This window comes from Balaenoptera musculus, chromosome 8 (assembly GCF_009873245.2).
Source record: "Balaenoptera musculus isolate JJ_BM4_2016_0621 chromosome 8, mBalMus1.pri.v3, whole genome shotgun sequence".
Classification (NCBI taxonomy): Eukaryota; Metazoa; Chordata; class Mammalia; order Artiodactyla; family Balaenopteridae; genus Balaenoptera; species Balaenoptera musculus.
In genome coordinates this window covers 61,821,971-61,841,497 of record NC_045792.1, presented here as the reverse complement: position 1 = coordinate 61,841,497, position 19,527 = coordinate 61,821,971, and the positions used below count along the sequence as shown (strand labels likewise).

Sequence of the window (19,527 nt, the reverse complement as noted above, 5' to 3'; positions counted from 1 at the left end):
CTGGAGAGGCAGGAGCAGAGGAAACAGACTGGTCTGTGGGGCCCAGAGGGTGGAACTGGGAGCAGGGAAGAGTCGAGGAAGCCCATGAGATGCCTGAGCACTGCCCAAGGTGGGGACGGGCTGCCGGGAGGCAGTGAGCCCCCCGGAGGGAGTGTCCTGGTCAGGGCGGAGGTAGAGGTGCTCAGGCCCCCGGGTGGGGAGCCGGACTTCACTTCCTGGCAGCACGCGAGGCCTGCCCACACCCACAGGCCAGCCCGGTGCCGCGGGAGCGAGAGGAGGCCTGTGAGCCAGCTGGGGAACGGAGCCCTGAGTGCCACGCAGGGCCCTCGCCAAGGCCTCCCACCCGGTCCCTCACCCCGAAGTCTGGAGGATAAGCCTCCCGCCAACCCCACAGAGGGGGCTGGGCCTCCTGAGGAGGCCGGTAGTGAGGGCAAGCCAACCTTTGTGCCTCCCCTTCTTCTCCTTCCCAGAGGCCGCGCCCTGGCCCCCCGCTGCGGCGGCTGCCTTGGTTCTCTTGGCTGAGGCTGGTGCTGTGGGTTGGGCAGCTCCCAGTGGCACACTGGCAAGTGAGTCAGCCTCCTGAACTGCTCAGGAGAGAGCAAGAGAGAGAGAGAGACGGGCGCAAGGTGAGACCAGAGCTCCAGCACAACACTTCCCAGCTCCCCCACCACTGGCCAAGCCCTGCCAGGGCCTCCACACGCTGTCTCTGCCAGGCAGGCCAAGAGGGAAGGAGGCGGCACCACCCCAACACCTGCAGGGTGATAAGTCAACACCACGGCCAACCCAGAAGCAGAGCAGTCTGGGAGGGGGAGGGAGAGCGTCTGGGAGAATGTGGGCCATCGAAAACGGTGGGTGACAGAAAAGCTGCAGCCCCTGGGAGAGACCACAGCGAGGGCCAGCACCCCAGGGAGCTGCACTGGCCTCATGGGATGAGCCCGAGGCAGGGCAATAACAGACACCAGGAGCCGCACGCCAACAGAGGGGTCTCGGAAGGGCCACTGCTGGGTGCCTCCACGCTCTCCACACATCAGAACCCCAATCTGCTCAAGGTCCTTGGGTGGTTTCTTAGTGCTCTTACGATGACACCGACATCCTCCTGCAAGTCTGGCCTTCCCCTCGGCCTAACTGCACACTCCTCAGCTCCGGGGCACCCCACGTCCCAGGCACACCAGGCTCTTCCAGTGCCGTGTACGTCCTGGACTCCCTCCTGCCACGGGGCCTTGCTCTTGCTGTCTCACCGCCTGAACCGCCCTCATTGCTCCCGCCCACGCTCCCACTAACTCCCATTCATCCCGCAGATTCCAGCTCAGACGTCATCTCCTCAGGGAAGCCCTTCTCTGGCTGCTAGCCTGGGAGCAGGCTCTCTGCCATTCACTCACTGGGCCCGGCTTCTTTCTGCAAAGCACACCTATAACAATCTATTTCATTCTCTCTCTCCTCCTAGACCTTAAGGTCCATAAGAGAACAGAGACCACATCCGTGTGTGCTCACCCTGGACCCCCAGCCTCTAATCCAGAGCCCGACACGAATAGACCCTCAATAAATATTTAAGCACTGGGTAAATATACAACGTGAATGAGCGTGGCCAGTAGGTCAGAAACTCATCACTGGGATAAACTGTCAGTTCTGATTTATGTCAAACTCCCTCATCTTCCTCTGAGAATGATCCCCTTGTATGTAACACCAAGAGCCAGCAGAGGGCAGAGCAGGAGGCAGCGGAGGCCACAGGGGGCAGGGCGGGCGGGGCGCCTGGAAACCGGAGTCCCAGGTCAGCCAGCTGGCTGAGCAGCCTCCGCAGAGCTGGGGAAGCCCGGTCCCGTGGAGAAGACTCAGCCCGGTCTGGAGTCTCAGCGGGGGACAGCATTCAGCTTACTGGCTCTTGGAACACACCATGGCTGCTTCAACTTTCAAAGCCCTGAGACACAATTTTCCTCACTTTTCAGGGCAGGAAACAGACCCAGAGAAGGTAAGTGACTCGCTCACTGGGACCAGCGAGCAGATGACAAGCGAGCAAGCTGTCTTCTGACCTGGACCGTTCGCTCTGTCTCAGAGGGGCTGCAGTCTTTCTGCGGGGCTGGCCCTACCCGGCACACAGTCGGTGCTCAAGAAACACCTGCCACAGTGACCGCACAGCTGTGACCTGCCAGACTCTCTCAAAGCCTCAAGACGTTGGCTCTGGCGCAAACCGGCAGGGCCCGAAGTCCCAGGAGCAGGCTCCCCTCCCACGGGTAGCCTTGGATGGCCAGATGCCAGGCTTGGCAAGGCCGGGGCAGTGATGCCAGGCTCCACTGGATGCAGAACAGCGGGGGCCTTCTCTGCAAGGCACTTCCACCACCCTTGGGGCGGCACCCACAGACAAAGCATGTGGAGAAGGCTGCCAGGTTAGGGTGAGGCCGGAGGCCAGTTCCATGTGGAGCAGAGCTGGGACTGCCTCCCAGAGACTGTCCCCTCCTCTGAAGGGCCTCTCAGGTGGAGCACAGACACACCAGCTGTGGCCACAGCTGCTGAACTGAAGCACACAGGGGCGTTGCTGTGAAGGGGCCTCGAGGCGAGGCAACGACCAGTAAACTGAAGTGGCTGGAGGCAGCACACCCTGAGGAAGCCGCAGAAGGAGGGGAACACCGTGGCTGCTTCCAGCTGCAAAAGCCAGATGCCTGCAACCTTCTTAAGAGTCACTAGCTGATGGAGAAGCCACCGTGGTTGCTGGCACCAGCAGGGGGCAGTGGGGACTGAGTCTGAGTCCTCCTTTCAGGCTCAGAGAGACCAACCCTCCGCTCAGCCTGGGGTCCTGAGCAGGACGGAGGGTGCTGAGCACTGGGATGCAACGGAGCCACCCCGTCCCCGCGCCCAGGATGAGCTGCAGAGTGCCCTGCCCAGGGCACTCTGCTGAGAACCAGAGTGTACGAAGACGGGAGGCTGCTGGCTACCACGGCTCCACGCAGGCACCTGCAGGCCAGAAGCCAGGGCACTGAGGGCGTGGGGAGCCCAGGGCGGGGAGGCAACAGGTGTCTGTCACAAGAGGCACTGGGCAGGCAGGAAGCTGAGATGGACCCCTCTCAGGACGCAGAATGCTGGCGGGAGCAGACCGTTCTGCTCCTGGGAGCTGCCTCCTGCTCTCAGGGAAATGTCTCAGATCAGAAACCTGGGCTTTTGAACTCCTGGGTCCATAAAGCTGTACCTTCTGGCCCCAGCACCTGGCTCAGGAGCCCAAGGCTCCAGGTCCCAGCCTCCCTCCGCCTGCCCCGCTCAGCTGCCCACCTGAGCTGGGAGCCGTGCTCGGCCTGGGCACCCCTGACAGGATGAGCCCCCCACCTACCCAGGTCAGCAGGGAGTCCCGGAGGGGCTCCCCAAAGCAGTGCCGGGGCCTAAAGCTGCAGCGCAGGGGCCTCCCCAGGCTGTCCCGAGGGCGGGGGTACCTTGGTAGCTGGCGCTGCCGCTGCTGCTGAGGTAGGACTCCACCAGGGGGGCCTGCTCCTCCGACTGCCGGGCCCGCCGGCTCCGGGGCCGCCCGTCGGCGTTGGCCTGCACCATCAGCGGCTCCTGGCGCTTCTTCCTCTGCTTCTGCTCCAGCAGGGCGCGCTACAGAGGCAGCGGACAAGCACCGGGGTTGGCGGGCCCTGAGAGGGCGACCGCCTCACCCAAGGGAAGGGAAGGCGCCCAGACTGGGACCGGAGAGGACCTGCTCGCTCGGCTCAGTTCTAGAGGTCACAGTGCGGTCCACAGCCCACTCTGGCCTCATGTTCTTGGTGCCCCAAGACGTGGGGTCCGGCGGAAGCCGGCAAGTGTCAGCCCAGGCAGCTGCCCTGGCAGGATCACAGCACAGACGTCCAACTGCGGTCACCCAAGCTGCCTGCCGGCAGAAGCCCCAGATGCCGGGGCAGTGCTAATGCCGAGCTGGTAAAGGAGAGAGCTCGCCTCTCTTCTCCTGGGAGGGCCCCCTCTCCCCACCAGACAGGATCACCCCAGGAAGCAGGACAGCCCTCCCCCCGGCCCTCGGAGACCCCAGCCCAGACTCTGGCCGGGACAGCCAGTGCTCACCACCCTTCCGCCCGGCTCCAGCCTCACTCACCTGCCGGTCAAGCTTCTGCTGCCTCAGGTTGCTGCCCTCATCATCTAAGACACTGCGGACGGAGAGACGAGTATTCAGGGCCTGCCCACAAGGAGCCAGGACAGCCCAGAGGCCACCCCCAGCAACGTCTGGTCTCTTTAAACCCCTCCCGTCATGGCTGCTGGGCATGGGAGGGAGAGGAAGGGTGAAGCTACTATCTGGGAACCAGCCTGAGACAGGAAGCCATGAGCCATCTTTCTGCCGCTTTGGGGACTTATCTCCTGCTGGGATGCCTGCTCCCCAAGGACTTCCCAGTCCGCCCTGCCCCAGTAAATATAGAGGAGACACTCCCCTTGGGCCCATGAGCAGGGCCAGGCCTGACTGAGATCCAGGGGCATCAGGCACAAGCCAGGCCCGAGGCTGGGCTTCAGACCCAAGGGCCTGTCCCTCCAGCTCCATCTTTCCGTCCCTTCTGGTGGAGGTTGGGTCTTCTGAAGCAGACTCTCTCCCCATCTGTTTAAGGCAAACTCCTGGCTCTCCAGATGGTAAAGTGGAAATGCTGACATTTCCCACCCCACCCCCCCCCACTTAAAGAGGACTGAAGGTCCCTCACTTGGGAGAGTGAAACTATGACACCAACCAGTCCCTCGGGACGTGGCTAGGGCTGGGTGCAGATGTGCGCAGGGCAGACACAGTGCAACAACGCACAGCCCAGCAGCCGGCCACCAGGCCCTTTCCCTGGCCACAGACACAGTGTGGGCGGCTGCAGGGCATGAAATCCTTGAGCCCCTACCTATGGTGTTGGGACGGGCAGCGTCATCTCACACAGACCAGCTCTGCCGCCAAGTAAGGCAGAGCACAAGGAGGGATCCCCAACCACTTAACTTTGTTTCTAGTCTAAGACACATGCACGAGACCTAGGCCCAAACCTATAACGCCAAGGTCAGGACAGCTGCATGGGGTGGGGTTGGAGCCTGAGGATCTGAGCTCTGGGAACCCCAGGCTGCCCTGGCCCAGTTATTCCAGAGCCTGCCCCTGAATCAGACCTTGTGTGGATGCCTGCACAGGTATGTCCAAGTGTGTTGTTGGGTTTGTGTGTGAGGCTGCAGGAATATCTCATGCGTGTGCACTGGGAGATGTCCAAATGTGTGAGGGCATCTACACGTGTAAGCACATACCTGAACATATATGCATGCAGACGCCCGTTTAAGAGGTGGGTGTGCTTGTGTGTAGCTGAGTACAGTACACACGTAAGGGGGAAAGATGAGGTCACATCACCCTGAAGACAAGGTGAAGCATTTCCACCTACTTCTGACAGCAGTAGCCCTTTCCAACTGGAACAATCGACCCGAAACGTCGTCTCCGCTCAGGCAGACTACCTGTGCCGGGGAAGCCAGCCAAAGCGGGGCAGCCAGTCCATGGACTGCAGACAGCCCACCACCCACCTCTGGCTTCACCGCCTCCCTGGCCACAACCTGTGAAGACTGCATGCATACTTTGAACTAGCAGCTGTCCTACCTACTTGACATCTGGGAAGGACCTTCCTGATGCCCATGGGCTGCTCTACACGCAAGAGGAGCCCCAGTTGTGATCTGGGGCCCTGCACAGAACAGCCCCATTCGCCAAACCCTCAGCTGCCAGAGCACAGGAGAACACACTAGTCAACAGACATGCTTCTAGTCAAGGCCTCAGTCTACCTAAAGTAGCCCACCTGCCTAAGAGCGCACAGCGGCACATGGCCTCCCTGAGGGCAATGCCAGGCCCAGAGGACAGGAATAGCTCTGAAAAATCCCAGCTGGCTGGGGTGGTGAGTATCCCATCACAGAAGGCCGCACCGCAGGCTGGAGGGGGGCACCAGGGTGAGCAGGATGCCTGGGAGCCCTGTCAGGTCCGAGAGGCCACAACTCCTCCTCCTGTCTCTCCACCTCCATGGAGAATGCAAGGGCAAAACATCTTCAAAGGGTGAGTGTGCAAACACCACTGTGCACTGTGGTCTGTGGCTTCCAGGATATGGGTGACAACTACAGTCTGGCTCTGTGTGCCACCTGGCTGAGAGGAGCAACGGGGCCTGAAATCCAACTGCGCCCTGCTTGCCAAGCTCTGTGCCTGGCCCACACGGGGTGGCCTGCCATCTCAGGCATGTCCTGGTGGTTGGGCCACAGGAGCCCATGTCACCTCCACAAGGCAGTGCTGGCTCCTCCCCTTCCTGCCAGCAGAAGAGGCCATTTCCTGGCTCACTGGGATGACACGAGCCACTGCACTCTCACAGGGCAGGGCCGGGGGCAGTCATCTGGGTCGTCCCTAGCCCTGGGCTTGGCTGAGCAGGACACAGACGATTATTTCCATGGTGCCGACACCACGAAAGGCACTGACCCCTAATATGAAGGGGCGACATCCCGCTGAGAGGTAAGCTCACATTAGCAATGCCACCTCCAAACTGCTGGTCACAGTGGCTGCTCGACTGACAAAAGGTGGTTCCAGCCAGTGCTCCCCTCATGTCCTCATCCATGCGGGGAGGACGTCTTCCTACCACAGGCCACTGTCCCACTGCCACGGACTTGCCACGCAGTTCCATGAAAGCATCACTTCCTCTTCCTCTGTCCCCACCCCATTCCCTGATGGGGGAGAATGACAAAGAGCCTTAGGCTTTAGTAACACTGGTCAGCAGGTACGATTATAGGTAGAATGGACTTAGTCACTGGCCTTCAAAGAAAGATGGATGAACACAAGGGTGAGGCTTCGGAAGAGATTCCAAAAACTCGGATACCCCAGAAGGGCCTGGAGAGCCGCCCACCTCTTCCCTCACCACCAGGCACGCTGCAGGAGTGGAGGATGCAGGGCTGGGGAGAAGCAACACGTGCTTGGTGAACAAGAACATGCCTGGCTGAGCAAGCCCCATCCAGGAGGGCCGACAACCCAGCTAAATGAGGCGGCTCCGAGAGTGGCAGCACCACGTGCCGGACAGCAGGCTCCCGGCACAGCACGGCGTTTCCAGGAGAGCCGCAAAGGCACCAGGTGGACCACACTCACCCAGCATAGGCAAGCTTGTACCGGGTGGTGTTTCTGCCCAACAACAATGTATACGGAGCGCACAACATCTGTCCCTGGTGAATGACAAAGAATCCCCTGCACACAGCTGAACAATGACAACAATGATGGCCGTCTCCAGGGAGAGCAGAACCGAAGCTCCTCTCTCCTCCGCAGCAGGCCCAGTCCCCCTCCCCTCCCCGTGCGCCAGATGTCCCTGCCTTCCCATCTCCTATGACGGAATCTCTCCTAGGCATCTTCCTTCCTCAGGACACACCCAGGCCTGCCTCTTTCTGACCACACTGTTCTAGACAGCACTAAACGATAACCCTGAGTGCAGACAATAATGGCTTTTTAATGACTCGGCCTCCTATTATGGAACCACGGCCAAGCCCAGGCTGCCAGCTGCAGCCCCGCCAGGAGACTCAGACAGGAGACAGGGCACTGATGGATGGGTCTCCCAGCTGACCCTGGTGGCTCCTTCACGACGGTCACCTCTTGCTGAGGGGCGGACCAGGGAGGCCCAGGGAAACACCAGTCACTGGCTCATGAAGGCCAGAGAAACCTGGTCTGCTGTGTCCACCCGTCCATTTGCTCTGCGAAAGGCCAACCAAGTGGCCCCCTCACCTCCCGGGAGACAGCCCCTCCACATCCCCTTGCTTCTTCTGAGGCGCCAGACAGGTATCCGAAGAGTGAACCATGTGTGACAACAAAAGAGTCAGGGACATTTCTCCCATGGCTGGAAAAGCCAGACTTGGCCAACATAGTTAGGAAGCCGGGTGCCCCCTCTCTTAGACCCCACCTCCATGCTGCAGCTAATCCACCAGAGCTGACCAGAGGCCTGGCGGCCAGGCCAACCTCAGGGCAGACCCACTCTCCATGCCCACTCCCCGCCCTCTGCCCTCCTTCCTTCCCCTCAGTCACAGTGGAACCTGCCCCTGCTGGATTCAGGCAATCAGGGAAGTGGGCTGTCAGGGGAGGAAAGACCACCCAATGTGCCTGGCTGCAAAGTCTGCGGCGAATGCCAGACCCCACCCGCCCACCCAGCATGTCTAGATCTGTGGCTTCTGCTGTCGAGTGGCTAACTGGAACATCGCGGGAAAGACACACGGTGGGGGCTGAATGGGGGTGGGGCAGCTCCAGAAGGGAGAGGACCCCACTGCTCACAAGAGTTCCAGCCTCCCAGGATGAGGCGTCTCCATTCCAGCCAGTGGCTCCCAACCTTACCAGGTGAATCCAAACTCCTGGGGGCACTCAGCCTCACTTGATAATTCAGACCTGCTGGGGAAGATGCCCCAGAATGAATCCTCCACCTTACACTTCCTTTTTTAAAGCAAGTGACTCAGGTGATTCTAATGCTCAGCCATGCAAATAGAGACCAGGAGCCAGAGCTGGGGATCTCTAAAGAACAAAACAGAAACTGCGGAGCTGCTCTAAGGCTGGAAGCATGCAAACACAGCCTTCTGTTCAGAGGGGGGAAGAAATTATAGTGTGCAGATCAGTGTGGCCCCAGGTAAGACTGTGGAAGGGGTCGACTGAATAGCTAGAAGGGACATGACCATTAGGATTAGGAGCAAGGCCAAGTGTGCCAGCAAGGCAGGGCACACGTCCGCGGACCTATCGGAAAAGACAGGAGGACAGTGCAGCCAGGCTTCCGCGTGGAGCTGCAGGGACCGGCAGCGATACCATGCGGGCGAGACAAAGCCACGTAAGCGGTGTGCTAGGCCAGTCAGACGGACAAAGGTTCTGGCAACAGTGGGTCACGCCATCATCAAAGGAGGTTTCTAGCATCATGTTTCTCTTGGTTAGCGAGTTTATCGATGACCTGACACAACGCAGCCCTCTCAGCAGACTTACGGGTGACACAAAGTAGAAGAGATACTAACTGTTCACTAAGAGAGTATGAATTCAGAAGACCCTGGAAACCTAACAGGAAGTGGTCAAGTCTTACAGGTGGGCCCCCAAACCCAGGTCTTCCCACGCAGGCAGAACGGGGGAGACAGGGCTTGACATCGGCCTGATGAAAGACTTTGCGGTTTTGTTTACAGAGGCCTTGAGGTGATGGATCAGTATCAAAGCCATCCCATGGGGTGGTGAGGCCTGGAGGGCAGCGACAGGAGCAGGGGTCCAGAGAGAGGAAATAAAAGCCTCACTCTGCTCGGTGCTGGACAGCTGGACAGGCCACACCCAGGACCCCGCCTGCGGCTCCAGGATCCGTGCTGGAGGAGGGCAGAGACCAATCTGAGGGCATCCGCAGGATCCCTGCTCCCTGAATCACCTGTCAACCTTGTGCGTCCTGCTCCTTCCACCCCAGGCAGCAGCAAGAAGACTTCCCAAAGACGCTCAGGGTGGGAGAGGAGAGAGACTCCCTGTGGAACTAGGAGCAGAGATTCTGCTCTTCCTTCCTGTTGCCAGAAGTGAAGCAGGGGGCCAGAGTCTGGGCACCTCTGAGGCTCCTCCCAGAGGGAGAACTGAAAGACTCAGAGTCTTGCTTAAGCAGAGTCTTGTTTAATTCCATTCCCCAGTAAGCAGAGTGAGACGTACCAGGAGGATCTTAACGAGGACCAAGAGGAGGGGAAACCCAGAGACGGGCTTAGGCTCACCACCGCAACATAGAATTTTCTAACGTTCTCGTCCACCTGAACGGAGGCTGTTCACAGGGATGCTACAGGGAGCATTCACACAGGGGACTGGACAGCCTGTGAGGGCCACTCCTGCCTGAGGTTCTCATTCTCTGACCTAGAGCTGTGCTTTTCCAGCAGCACTGAGAAAGCCCCATTGTGAGGGGAGAGTACTGCAGCCCTCAGGTGTGCTGAGAACACAGGTGTGGCGCCAGGAAAGCCAGGAAGTCCTAAAATCTACCTGGGGATGCCACTTTGATTCAAAGTAGTGGGCATCATGTCCATGCTGGGTCATGCCAGGCAAACAGGTTGCTCTCCAGAGGCAGTCCCTGGTCTCCAGGAGTGCACGGCCCGGTGAGGGAGACACCGGGCAACGGCCGCAGGACCGTGCAGACAGAGCACTGAGGACCGGGCTGGCCATCACTCCCACCCTCCAATACACCTGTGGGCAGCAGGCTTTCCTGACTCTCGGCGCTCCACCTACAACCCATAAAAAGTTGTAAAATCATGAACCAGGGACAGTTAATGCTCCTCAAGAACACAGGTGAAGACAATGGCAGAAATAGAAACCAGTAGTAGTAATAATAGAAAAAAAGGCAAAAAGCTATTCCAATTGTTACACTTTATAAACTAAATGGCTCCCTTCTAAGTCAGAATGTGAGATTAATCCCTGATCATTATAAACTGAGTCACAATTACCCTTAAGATGATTATCACCAGCTGTCACTGCTTCAAAGAAAAGGAGCCGGGCCCAGGGGATGCAGGTGCAACCACCACAGAGACAGCAGAACCCTCACCAGGAGAGCTAACGAGATATCGACCGACCTCTGGTCCCCAAGCCAAATGGCACATTCCAGTTCTGACATGAGGGAAACCCCACACGAAAACACGTGCACAAGTACACATCCCCCTCATCTGCAAGTGCACTGCCTTGCCGCCTTCTGTCCCAGTTTCCTCTGTAATCAGGCAGACATGTGGCTTTGACTGCAATCAGCAGCCCTGCTAGTGCAAAAGGCAATTTGCATCTCCTCTCAGCCAGATCTCCCCATTCTGGAAGTCTACACCCAACTCCAGTGCTTTCCCAGGCACAGTGCAGCCTCAGAAAGACCCCAGCAAGGCAGGAGAGAGTCTGGCAACTTCTGACTACAGCCCACCCCCAGCTACACACCTACCCTCCCTGCCACAGAGCAAGAAGGCAGGGTGGCAGAGCCCTGGGACAGTGCACAGGGCAGGGCCACAAGGATGCCAAGCTGCTCGTTGGGGCTGGGCTTCAGGGTGGCAGGATTCTGTGCTCCAGATGGAGTGTGTGGGCTCAAGAAAGGAATGAGGGGATGGGATTGCTGGGCCTAGGCTGGGGCAAGTGCCAAATCACTCTCTGCAGGATGCCAGTGCCTGGGCACTCGCCGCCAGAGGACAGAGCCATTTTCCAGAGACGACCTGACCTCCCTAGGGCCCTCTTTCCCAGAGGCAGGCTTAAGCCTCCCCAGTTTGAGGCAGACTTTCTCTAAGACCTGTGTACTCACTCTACAAGTTGCTTTGGTCCTTGGCTCCTGGGAGAGGCTTTCTTGAACCACGATCTGGCCTGGCCCCCAGCTTGCCATATCCTAAACACGCCGTCATATCCCAGCCCCATGTGCCTCCCCTGTCCTCCCTGCCTCCGGAGGTGGTCTGCGGCCACCACCCTGCCATCAGCACCCCCGTTCAGGTACTTCCACAGCACTAGAGGCCTCTGAGCCCACAGGCACTGTCCAGGCACCTCTGCTGCGTGATTAGAAAAGGTTAATGATACTCTGTGTGGCGGCACTGTCTTCTAGAAGGTCCTTAGCCCACATGTGTCAAGAAGGCCAGGACGCTCCGGAAACGACTTGTGCCCCCAGCCGGGATGCCCTGTGCAGGGTGACAGCCCTCCTGAGTCAGCACAGCCCCGGTCCCCTGATGGGAGAATCTCCTGGTCTATGTGAGACTCTGAGGTGTGATTGTATACATCTGCCGGAAACCCTGGGTTGACCTGTGTGTGTGCACACACGTGTGTGTGTTGGTGGGAGGGGCACCCACAAATTCTAACTTGGGAAGCCCTGAAACCCCCAAAGGTGCTGAGATTAGAGACAACAACAATTCTCAAGAGAAACTCTGAATCCCCAGGCCAGTGACAGGTGCTTGTTTGTAGAAGGATCTGCTTTTAACAAGCCTCAGGCGGTTTCAGCTGGTTTCCATCTTGGATGCTGTCTGGACAGACTCATAGAAAAGCTCTGTCAGAATTATTTTCTATCAGTGACTGGAATCAGTTCCCTTTGAGGGTAGGCTGCGTTACAAGGCAGGTCTGGAGAGTCTGTGCCTACCAGCCACAAGCATGTGCACCTGGGCCAGCAAGAACATAGTGGACCTTAGCAGCGGGCACCCCTTTTACACACATGCCTCTCAGGGGAGGCCTGGAGATAGCCCCGTAGCCCATGGCAACCAAGGAGCCAATGGGTGGCCAAGGATCTGGTGCTGCCATGGCAATGAGCTCTTTTCCAGTGGTAATGAAGAGAATGGAGTAGAGTGGATGTAGAAAGGCCTGCACCTGTGCAAGCCCCAGGGACCCCTCCCCCACCCCGACCTCCACACAGGCAGGAAAGCCCAGCTGTCCTTGGGACAGACCACAGCATCAGGGAACATCAGGTGGCCATACTTCCCTGAGTGTGCCTGGGTTCCTAGGTGCTCTGGTGCACGTGAAAGCAGTTCTCATGTATTGTGAGTTGGTGTGTGTCCAGGTATAAACCAGTTAGCAAGTGGATTTCTGACTCTCTGAAAGATATGAGTAGTCTTGTGTGTGGGTAGTGGGAGGCAGGTATTCCCCAAATATAGGATGTGTATGTGCACGGATAAGCAGGAGTACACCCGTGTGAGCCCGAGAATCAGTGTGTGTGTGTGTGTGTGTGTGTGTGTGTGTGTGTGCGCGCGCGCGCGCGCGCTTTAGGTTCGGATTGACTGTCTCCAGGAATTCATGCCCTGAGTGTGTGAACCGACCAGCAGGAGAGTCTTTGGTCCTGTGGATGCATGTCTGCAGATGTATGGGCGTGTGTACGCTGCTATACTGGCGTAAGACCGGTGTGCTAGGCCTAGGAGGGGGCTCAGCACCGTTCACTCCCTCCCCAGGCGGCCACATGGCACTGACTGCCCCAACAAGGCCCACACAGGCCCAGAGCACTGGCCTCTTCCAGCAGCCCCGGCGGATAAGTGGGGGAGCGGAGCAGGCTAGTTCAGTCCACTGGGGCCCCCAAAGTTGGGGCAGGAAGGCCCAGAGCCTCCAACCCGCGCCCCCGGGGCTCGGCCAGATGAGGAGGGTACAGCTGCCCTGCGCCCCAGTCCAGTGTCCCCAGCCAGCCCTGCGCTCCGAGTTCGGGGTGGTGGGCACCTTGGCCCGGCACCCTCGACCCTGCCCCAAGCCCTCAGCGTTGGAGGGTGGTGGGCCAGGCCCGAGCCCCCCAGTCGAAGAGAAGGTGGGGGCCGGCGCCCGCGTACCTGTAGGGAATCCAGTCGGAATGCGGCTTGGAAGTCATGTCTCTCGGGGGCGGGGCGGCAGCTGCGGTTCCGGAGGCCGGGGCCCGCGGGGGCCGGCGCGGGGGCCCTGCTCAGCTCCCGGGCCGCCCAGGGCCGCATCCTCCCGGGCCGGGGCGCTGGGCCCCGCCGAGGCCCGCGCTGCACGCCAGGGCCCCGGCCGCGGGCTCGGCGAGCGACTGCCTGCGCGGCGCGATGGGCGAAGCGGCGGAGTGCGCGGGGCCGCCGCGGGCGGGCGTGCGCGCGCGTGAAGGCGGGAGAGGCCGTCCGCACCGCCCGACGCCGCCAGAGGGGCTGGGTTCCGCGCCCAGGGCCCGAGCTCTGCGCGGTGGCGGCGGCGGCCCGCCCCCTCCTCCCTCGCCCCGCCCCCGGCGGAGACCCCACCCCCAGACCGGCTCCGGCGTCCCAGACGCCCCCATCCCCCTCACCGAAAGCCCGGGTCCGCAGGCTCCGCACAGGTGACCGCGCCTGAGCCCACTTTGGGTGAACAGGCGCTGTCACTGGGCGGGTCTCCGACCTCCAGCCTGAGTTTCTCCTGTGAAACGGGGATAATTCTAACACCTGCCTACCTGGCCTACCTATCTCCACTAAGGGATGGGAAACCTATGCTCAAATGGAGGGGGAGGGGAGAAGTAGGGGGTGGGACCCAGTTGTATAGGAAGGGAATGATGCCAAAAAAGACCGAAAGAGGTCCTGGGGAACTTTCAGGTCCGAAGCATGGAGGCTGACGTTCCCCCCTTCCCTGCCGCCTCCAGTTCTCACATGCCGCCGGGGGAACCTTCTTTCTTTGGTTTTAGTAAAGGAGGTGTTTCCTCATTCCGGAGGAGTCCTTCCCCTCTAAGCTATAGGAGTCAAGACAAGGATACATTTACCGTCTATTGCGTCCCCAGCCCTTGTAAATTTATTTTACTTAATCTCCACAACAGCCTTGAGAGGCAAGTAGTTGTTCCTGTTTCCCAGAGAATAAAGCCTCAGGAAGGCTAAGATGCCCAAGGACATAAAGCTTGACAGCCATGGAGCTGAAAAGGAACCAGGGCCTCTGCCCTCCAAAGCCCTTTCTAAGGGCCACACTTAAATGGAGGCAAAAACCTCTCAACAAAGATAATCTTAAAGTCTCTGAGCACTGAGGAGGTCCTGGCTGTGACAAGCACCAACTTTAAAGCAAACTGTGGCATGTTGAGGTGAAGGACAGCAAGTCCACAGCAGGGCTGGCAGAAGCAGGGAGGAGAGACCAGGAGATCTTGGAGGGGTCTGCTGAGGGGCACCGTCTCCACACTGCAGGTGGGTGTCCTCATGTGTACCCTGGATTCAGCAGTGCCATCCCCCCAACCATGCCAGAAGAGTGTCCATGTGGGATCCTTTGACTGCCTGACTGGTGGGGAGAGACTGTAAGGACAGCCAGATGGGCTGAGGGAGGGCCCCATCCTGCTGCCCTGGGTCCACAGCTGGGACTCCCCACCCCAGGACTTTGCCAGCCTTGCAGCCTGACCCATTTGCTATAAAAACAATAACCAGGACATCTGGAGCATTTGCTGAGCATCAGGTGCTAGCTATATACTATAACTCATGTAATCCTCACAACCACCCTAGGAGGTAGGTGCTATTATCATACCCATTTTATAGCAGAAGAAACTAAGGCACAGAGAAGGCAAAGTTCTTGCCCAAAGTCACACAGCTGGTCAATGGTGAGGCCATAATTCACACACAGCCCTTGTCCTTAGCTTCCTCCTGCCTATCACAGTTCTTGCAGGGCACATGCACGCATGCACACACAGCCAGCCTCCCTCTTCAGGCTTCTGGAGTGGACAGGTCATATCCATCTCCGTCTGGCACAGCATCGATGCTTGCCAAAGGCTGTGACCTCTGATTATTTATCAACCTCCAAGAGCTATCACTGTCAATGGGGACAGAGAGCAGACAAAAAAATTCACCCCAGAGTAGGGTGCAGGGGGCAAAAAGTAGGGCTGTTTCCTTGCCTGCTGGGACACTTGGCCTGGGCCTCCGTTTTCACCCCTGTCGGGCTCCCAGGAGGGGCAGCAGAAAGGGACTGGTCCCTGCCTTGGAGACCAAGGCAGCATAGCAAATCACTACCTGAGGGCCTCTGTCTGTCAGGACCTATGGACAGAACCCTGCACGGAAGCAAGAGGTCAGCCCCACCCTCCAGACCATCAGCAGCTACCACTTCAGAGATGAGCTTAGACGACTTCCTCTTCAAGAACCTGAGGCTGCTTTTCCCCTTTATTCCCAAATTATCTGACACCTTAAAGCAATCAGAATCAAGTTGGAAGGTCTCAGGAGCCTGGAGTAATTGAATCTATTAAATAGACACTTTAAGTTCTGTCCTAAGGGAGCAAAATCTGGAGTCAGAGTGAGGTGCAGAAATAAGACAGCTCTCCGTGTCTCTTCCTGCCGAGGCTGTGTGTGCACATGGGATATGGGGGAGCCAGTGGGGCTGTGTGCAATGTATGCGTGTGTGCGTGAGTGTGTGTGTGTGTGTGTGTAAGGTGTCCCTGCAGTCAGAATGGGTCTGCACAGGAACATGTGTTAGTTGGTATGTTGATGTGTGCGCATGGGGAGGATCTAAGTGGGTGTTTCTGTGAGTTCTACGGCGATGTGTGAGTGTTCACACTCAACTCAGAACTGGTGGTGGGTTTTGCTGCTTAGATGACTTCCCTGGTTGACATTTTAAGCCTAGGCCCTTGGCTTCTACCAAAAAGCCACTTCAGAAAGCAATGTGAAGAATACTGTACTAAGCTGTGATTAAAATACAGCTGTGCTGTACACTGACCCTTGAATAAGTACCTAAGCTTTCTAAATTTAGCCCAGGAACAAGGTTATCTCTACTGAAACATAGCAAACCCACACGGCCTCCTCACCACCTGTCCAGTTCCTCAAGGATGAGGTATTTGCTGTGAATTTAAATTCTCCTCGTTGCATCTTAGGCATTTTCAAACATAGGCATGGTTTGTGAGTGGAGTGAAAGAATGCATGGGAACAGAAACAACCTGAAGGAGACCCTCACATCTGCCATCCCAGCTGGAGAGGACCCCAGTGCAAGCTCCCCTCAGCAAGGCTCGTTCATCCAAGGAAGAAGGTTAGCATTTTGGCACCTTGCTACTTCCATGTGGAGTCTTAAATTTTCTATTTCTAATTTAACTGTTTTATTGAGTGTGGGCCACCTCTCATCAATTTTGGAAGCAAAAGGATATAAATAATAAAAGAATATCTATTCAGATTGGGTACCAGGTCCCAAGGCATCCTGCCTCATAGCTTGGCGTCGTACCCTCGCATTCTGAGGAAGGCAATGCAATCAACCAAACAGCAGCTCAACCCGACTGGGCTCAAGGGTCCATGCAGCACTTTGGCAGGCGTCAGGCTCAACCCTGCTCTCAGGGAGCTTTCAGTTTGGCAGGAGAGACAGAAAGCACCAAGGTTCTGGAGTCACAATCCAGGTGTACAAAGTGTTGGGAGCAGCCAATGGTACTGAAGGAAGGGGAGTCAGGTTAGGACAAGCGTTTCCTGAGAATAAGAAAGGATGACAGTTGAATTGGACCTTGAAGGATGAGGAGGGTTTGTTTGTTTTTTTTTTTGGCCGCACTGCAAGGCATGCGGGATCTTAGTTCCCTGACCAGGGATCGAACCCACACCCCCCCTACAGTGGAAGCATAGAGTCTTAACCACTGAACTGCCAGGGAAGTCCTGAGGAGGGTTTTGATAGACAGATAAGAAAGGAAGTGGGGGGGAAGTTTAACAGTTCCTGAGATTCTATGGCTGGCCAGGCGTGGTCCTGGGCTCTTTTACCAAAGGGCATTCTAGACAAAGAGGATGACATGAACAAAGGCAGCGGATGTGAGAGTCTATGACCAATGCAAGTGCAAACCTAGGTACAAATCACCTAATGTGGTGGCATATTGGTGAGTGGTTCAGTGTGGCACAAGGGTCAGGTCACATGGTCCCCTGAGCACCCAGCTGGGGGGCTTGGATTTTATCCTGCAGCCAGTGGGGAACCACTAAAGGGTTTTAAGCCAAGGGTAACCTGTCCAGATGTACCTTTTAGAAAGAGAGAATTGGGAGCAAAATGGAGGATAAAGGGAGACAAGACCAGAGGTATTGAAAACTGTTAGATGGTGAATGGGAAAGTCCAAGGCAGAGATGAAACCCCCTACACCAGAGCCCAGTGCCTTGCAAAGCTGTTGGGCAGATGTCATGGCAAGATGGTGGCTCATGCATTCACAGCCAGAGAGCGCCCTCTGAAATTCCCCTTCAAACTGCAGAATATACAAAGACCACTGCCCCATTACACATGATTAAAGTGAGATAAATAGGCTTACTGATGTCTGTGGAAAAATGTAGGGTAACCACTAGCAGAATTAAAAACAATATGTTGGGCTTCCCTGGTGGCGCAGTGGTTGAGAATCTGCCTGCCAATGCAGGGGACACGGGTTCGAGCCCTGGTCTGGGAAGATCCCACATGCCGCGGAGCAGCTAGGCCCGTGAGCCACAGCTACTGAGCCTGCGCGTCTGGAGCCTGTGCTCCGCAACAAGAGAGGCTGCGATAGTGAGAGGCCCGCGCACCGCGATGAAGAGTGGCCCCCGCTCTCCGCAAATGGAGAAAGCCCTCGCACAGAAACGAAGACCCAACACAGCCAAAAATAAATAAATAAATAAATAAATAAATTTTTAAAAAACCAATATGTCTATTTTGTCTCACTGCCTAAGAGAATAGCAAATAAAAATCTCCACAACAACAAAAGTGACCCTAGTCTAGGGACTTCCCTGGCAGTCCAGTGGTTGAGACTCCGTGCTGCCAATGCAGGGGATGCAGGTTCGATCCCTGGTCGGGGAACTAGGATCTCACACGCCACAGCGCGCAGCCAGAAAAAAAAAAAGGAAAAAAGAAAAAAAATGATCATAGTCTAAAGGAAACATAAGACTCAGAAAGCATAAAACAAAGTAATAGGAAGAAAACCAAATGTAATGGTGATGAAGTCAGTGTAAATGGAGAGCCTATGAGATTGGATCAGATGTGACCATCATTTGTGGAGACCATACTCTATGCTGGGCACCCTCTACATGTTTCATAAAAGCAATATGGGCAATAGGGTGATGAAATGGAACTTCAGTGAGGCTCCGAGGCAATAGGTATCACGTTCCAGAGTGAGGTGGGATACCACCAAATGTGACATGGAGAAGAGGCCGTACCATTAGCTGGCACATTTCTGGTACATACAAAATATAGGAGGCTGAGAAAAGGGTTGCTGGAGGTTGAAAAGCAGTTTTAGAGAAAGCCACCAGGGTCCAGTGAGCCCTGAGTGGGATGGGTGGAGGGGTTATGGCTTTCACCTCCAATCCGGAGAGAGGGCTTGAGGAGCGCTCAGTATGTGGCCACAGTAGTCTTGGGACCGCAGTGCTGGGGCATCTGAGTCATGCCTGTCCTGATGGCTGAGAAGGTGCTGCTGCTTCAGGGTCAGCCTGTGCTCTCAGGTTTGTGGGGTGATGGATACAGGAGTATCTCCTGTGGACCAGTGTGGGCCCCAGCATGAAGAACAGGTGTGACTGTCTTAGATCCCAGCCCAGAGGGCCCCCTTGTCAGGGGGAGGTCACAGTGCGGGAGGGGATGAGTTCAGCTTTCCCAGGGCCTGAGAATGGGTCCATAGGATGAGCCATGGTGAGAAAGCATCACCCGCATCAAGGGAGCTTCGCTTGGGGAGACATCCCAGTGATGGAATGGTTCCTAAGAACCCACAAAACACCCCAACCATAGCAACGGCCCAGAGAGTGTGACACCAGCTCATCAGAATATCAGTCAGAGAAGAACTTTCCTGCCCCTCTCCTCTCCTCTCCTGCTTTGTGCCTTCACCTTGGACCCTGGAGAGGGTCAGAACTGCAGGATGGACCTTCTCCCACAAGCAGCTGGCCTGCAGTAGACTGGGATGGGCAAGAGAAGCTGGTGTAACTCTGAAGTTTAAAGTTTGTTTTTTTAATCACAATAGACAGGACATATTAATTACTGACAGGACAACCTTTGGTTACCTGGAAATGGCCAGAAAAGTCATGGGACTTACCCTCACTTTCATCTAGGTTTAGGGGGAAAAACAGCCTCAAAGAATAAAATTAAAGAGACCACAGGACACAAAAATAAGGTTGACTTTATGATTCCATCTCATGAGTCATGCCTATTCAACCCAACAGCTACACATGGCTTCTCTCATCTAATCCTCACAACAACACTATGAGGTAGGTACTGTTACTATCCCCATTTTGCAGATGAAGAAACAGGAGGTTACATAA

General features: G+C 56.8%; 1 protein-coding gene across 6 annotated transcripts in view; it reads right to left on the bottom strand.

Annotated features, from left to right (window-relative positions):
* The window catches only part of TUB (TUB bipartite transcription factor), a 91,220-nt gene that overhangs the window by 15,122 nt on the left and 56,571 nt on the right, over positions 1-19,527 (bottom strand). For 4 of the 6 annotated variants that reach the window (XR_005020934.1, XM_036860896.1, XM_036860900.1 and 1 more), the window contains exons 2-4: positions 4,070-4,121; positions 3,417-3,579; positions 441-584 (exon numbers count right to left, since the gene is read on the bottom strand). Coding sequence is in view for 5 of the 6 variants with exons in the window: in XM_036860896.1 (XP_036716791.1) it covers positions 441-584; positions 3,417-3,579; positions 4,070-4,121 (359 nt within the window). In the remaining variant the exon portion in view is untranslated. Of the gene's footprint in view, positions 1-440; positions 585-3,416; positions 3,580-4,069; positions 4,122-13,200; positions 13,367-19,527 lie in introns of those variants that run through there. The other 2 variants (XM_036860898.1, XM_036860899.1) reach the window with 1 other exon arrangement.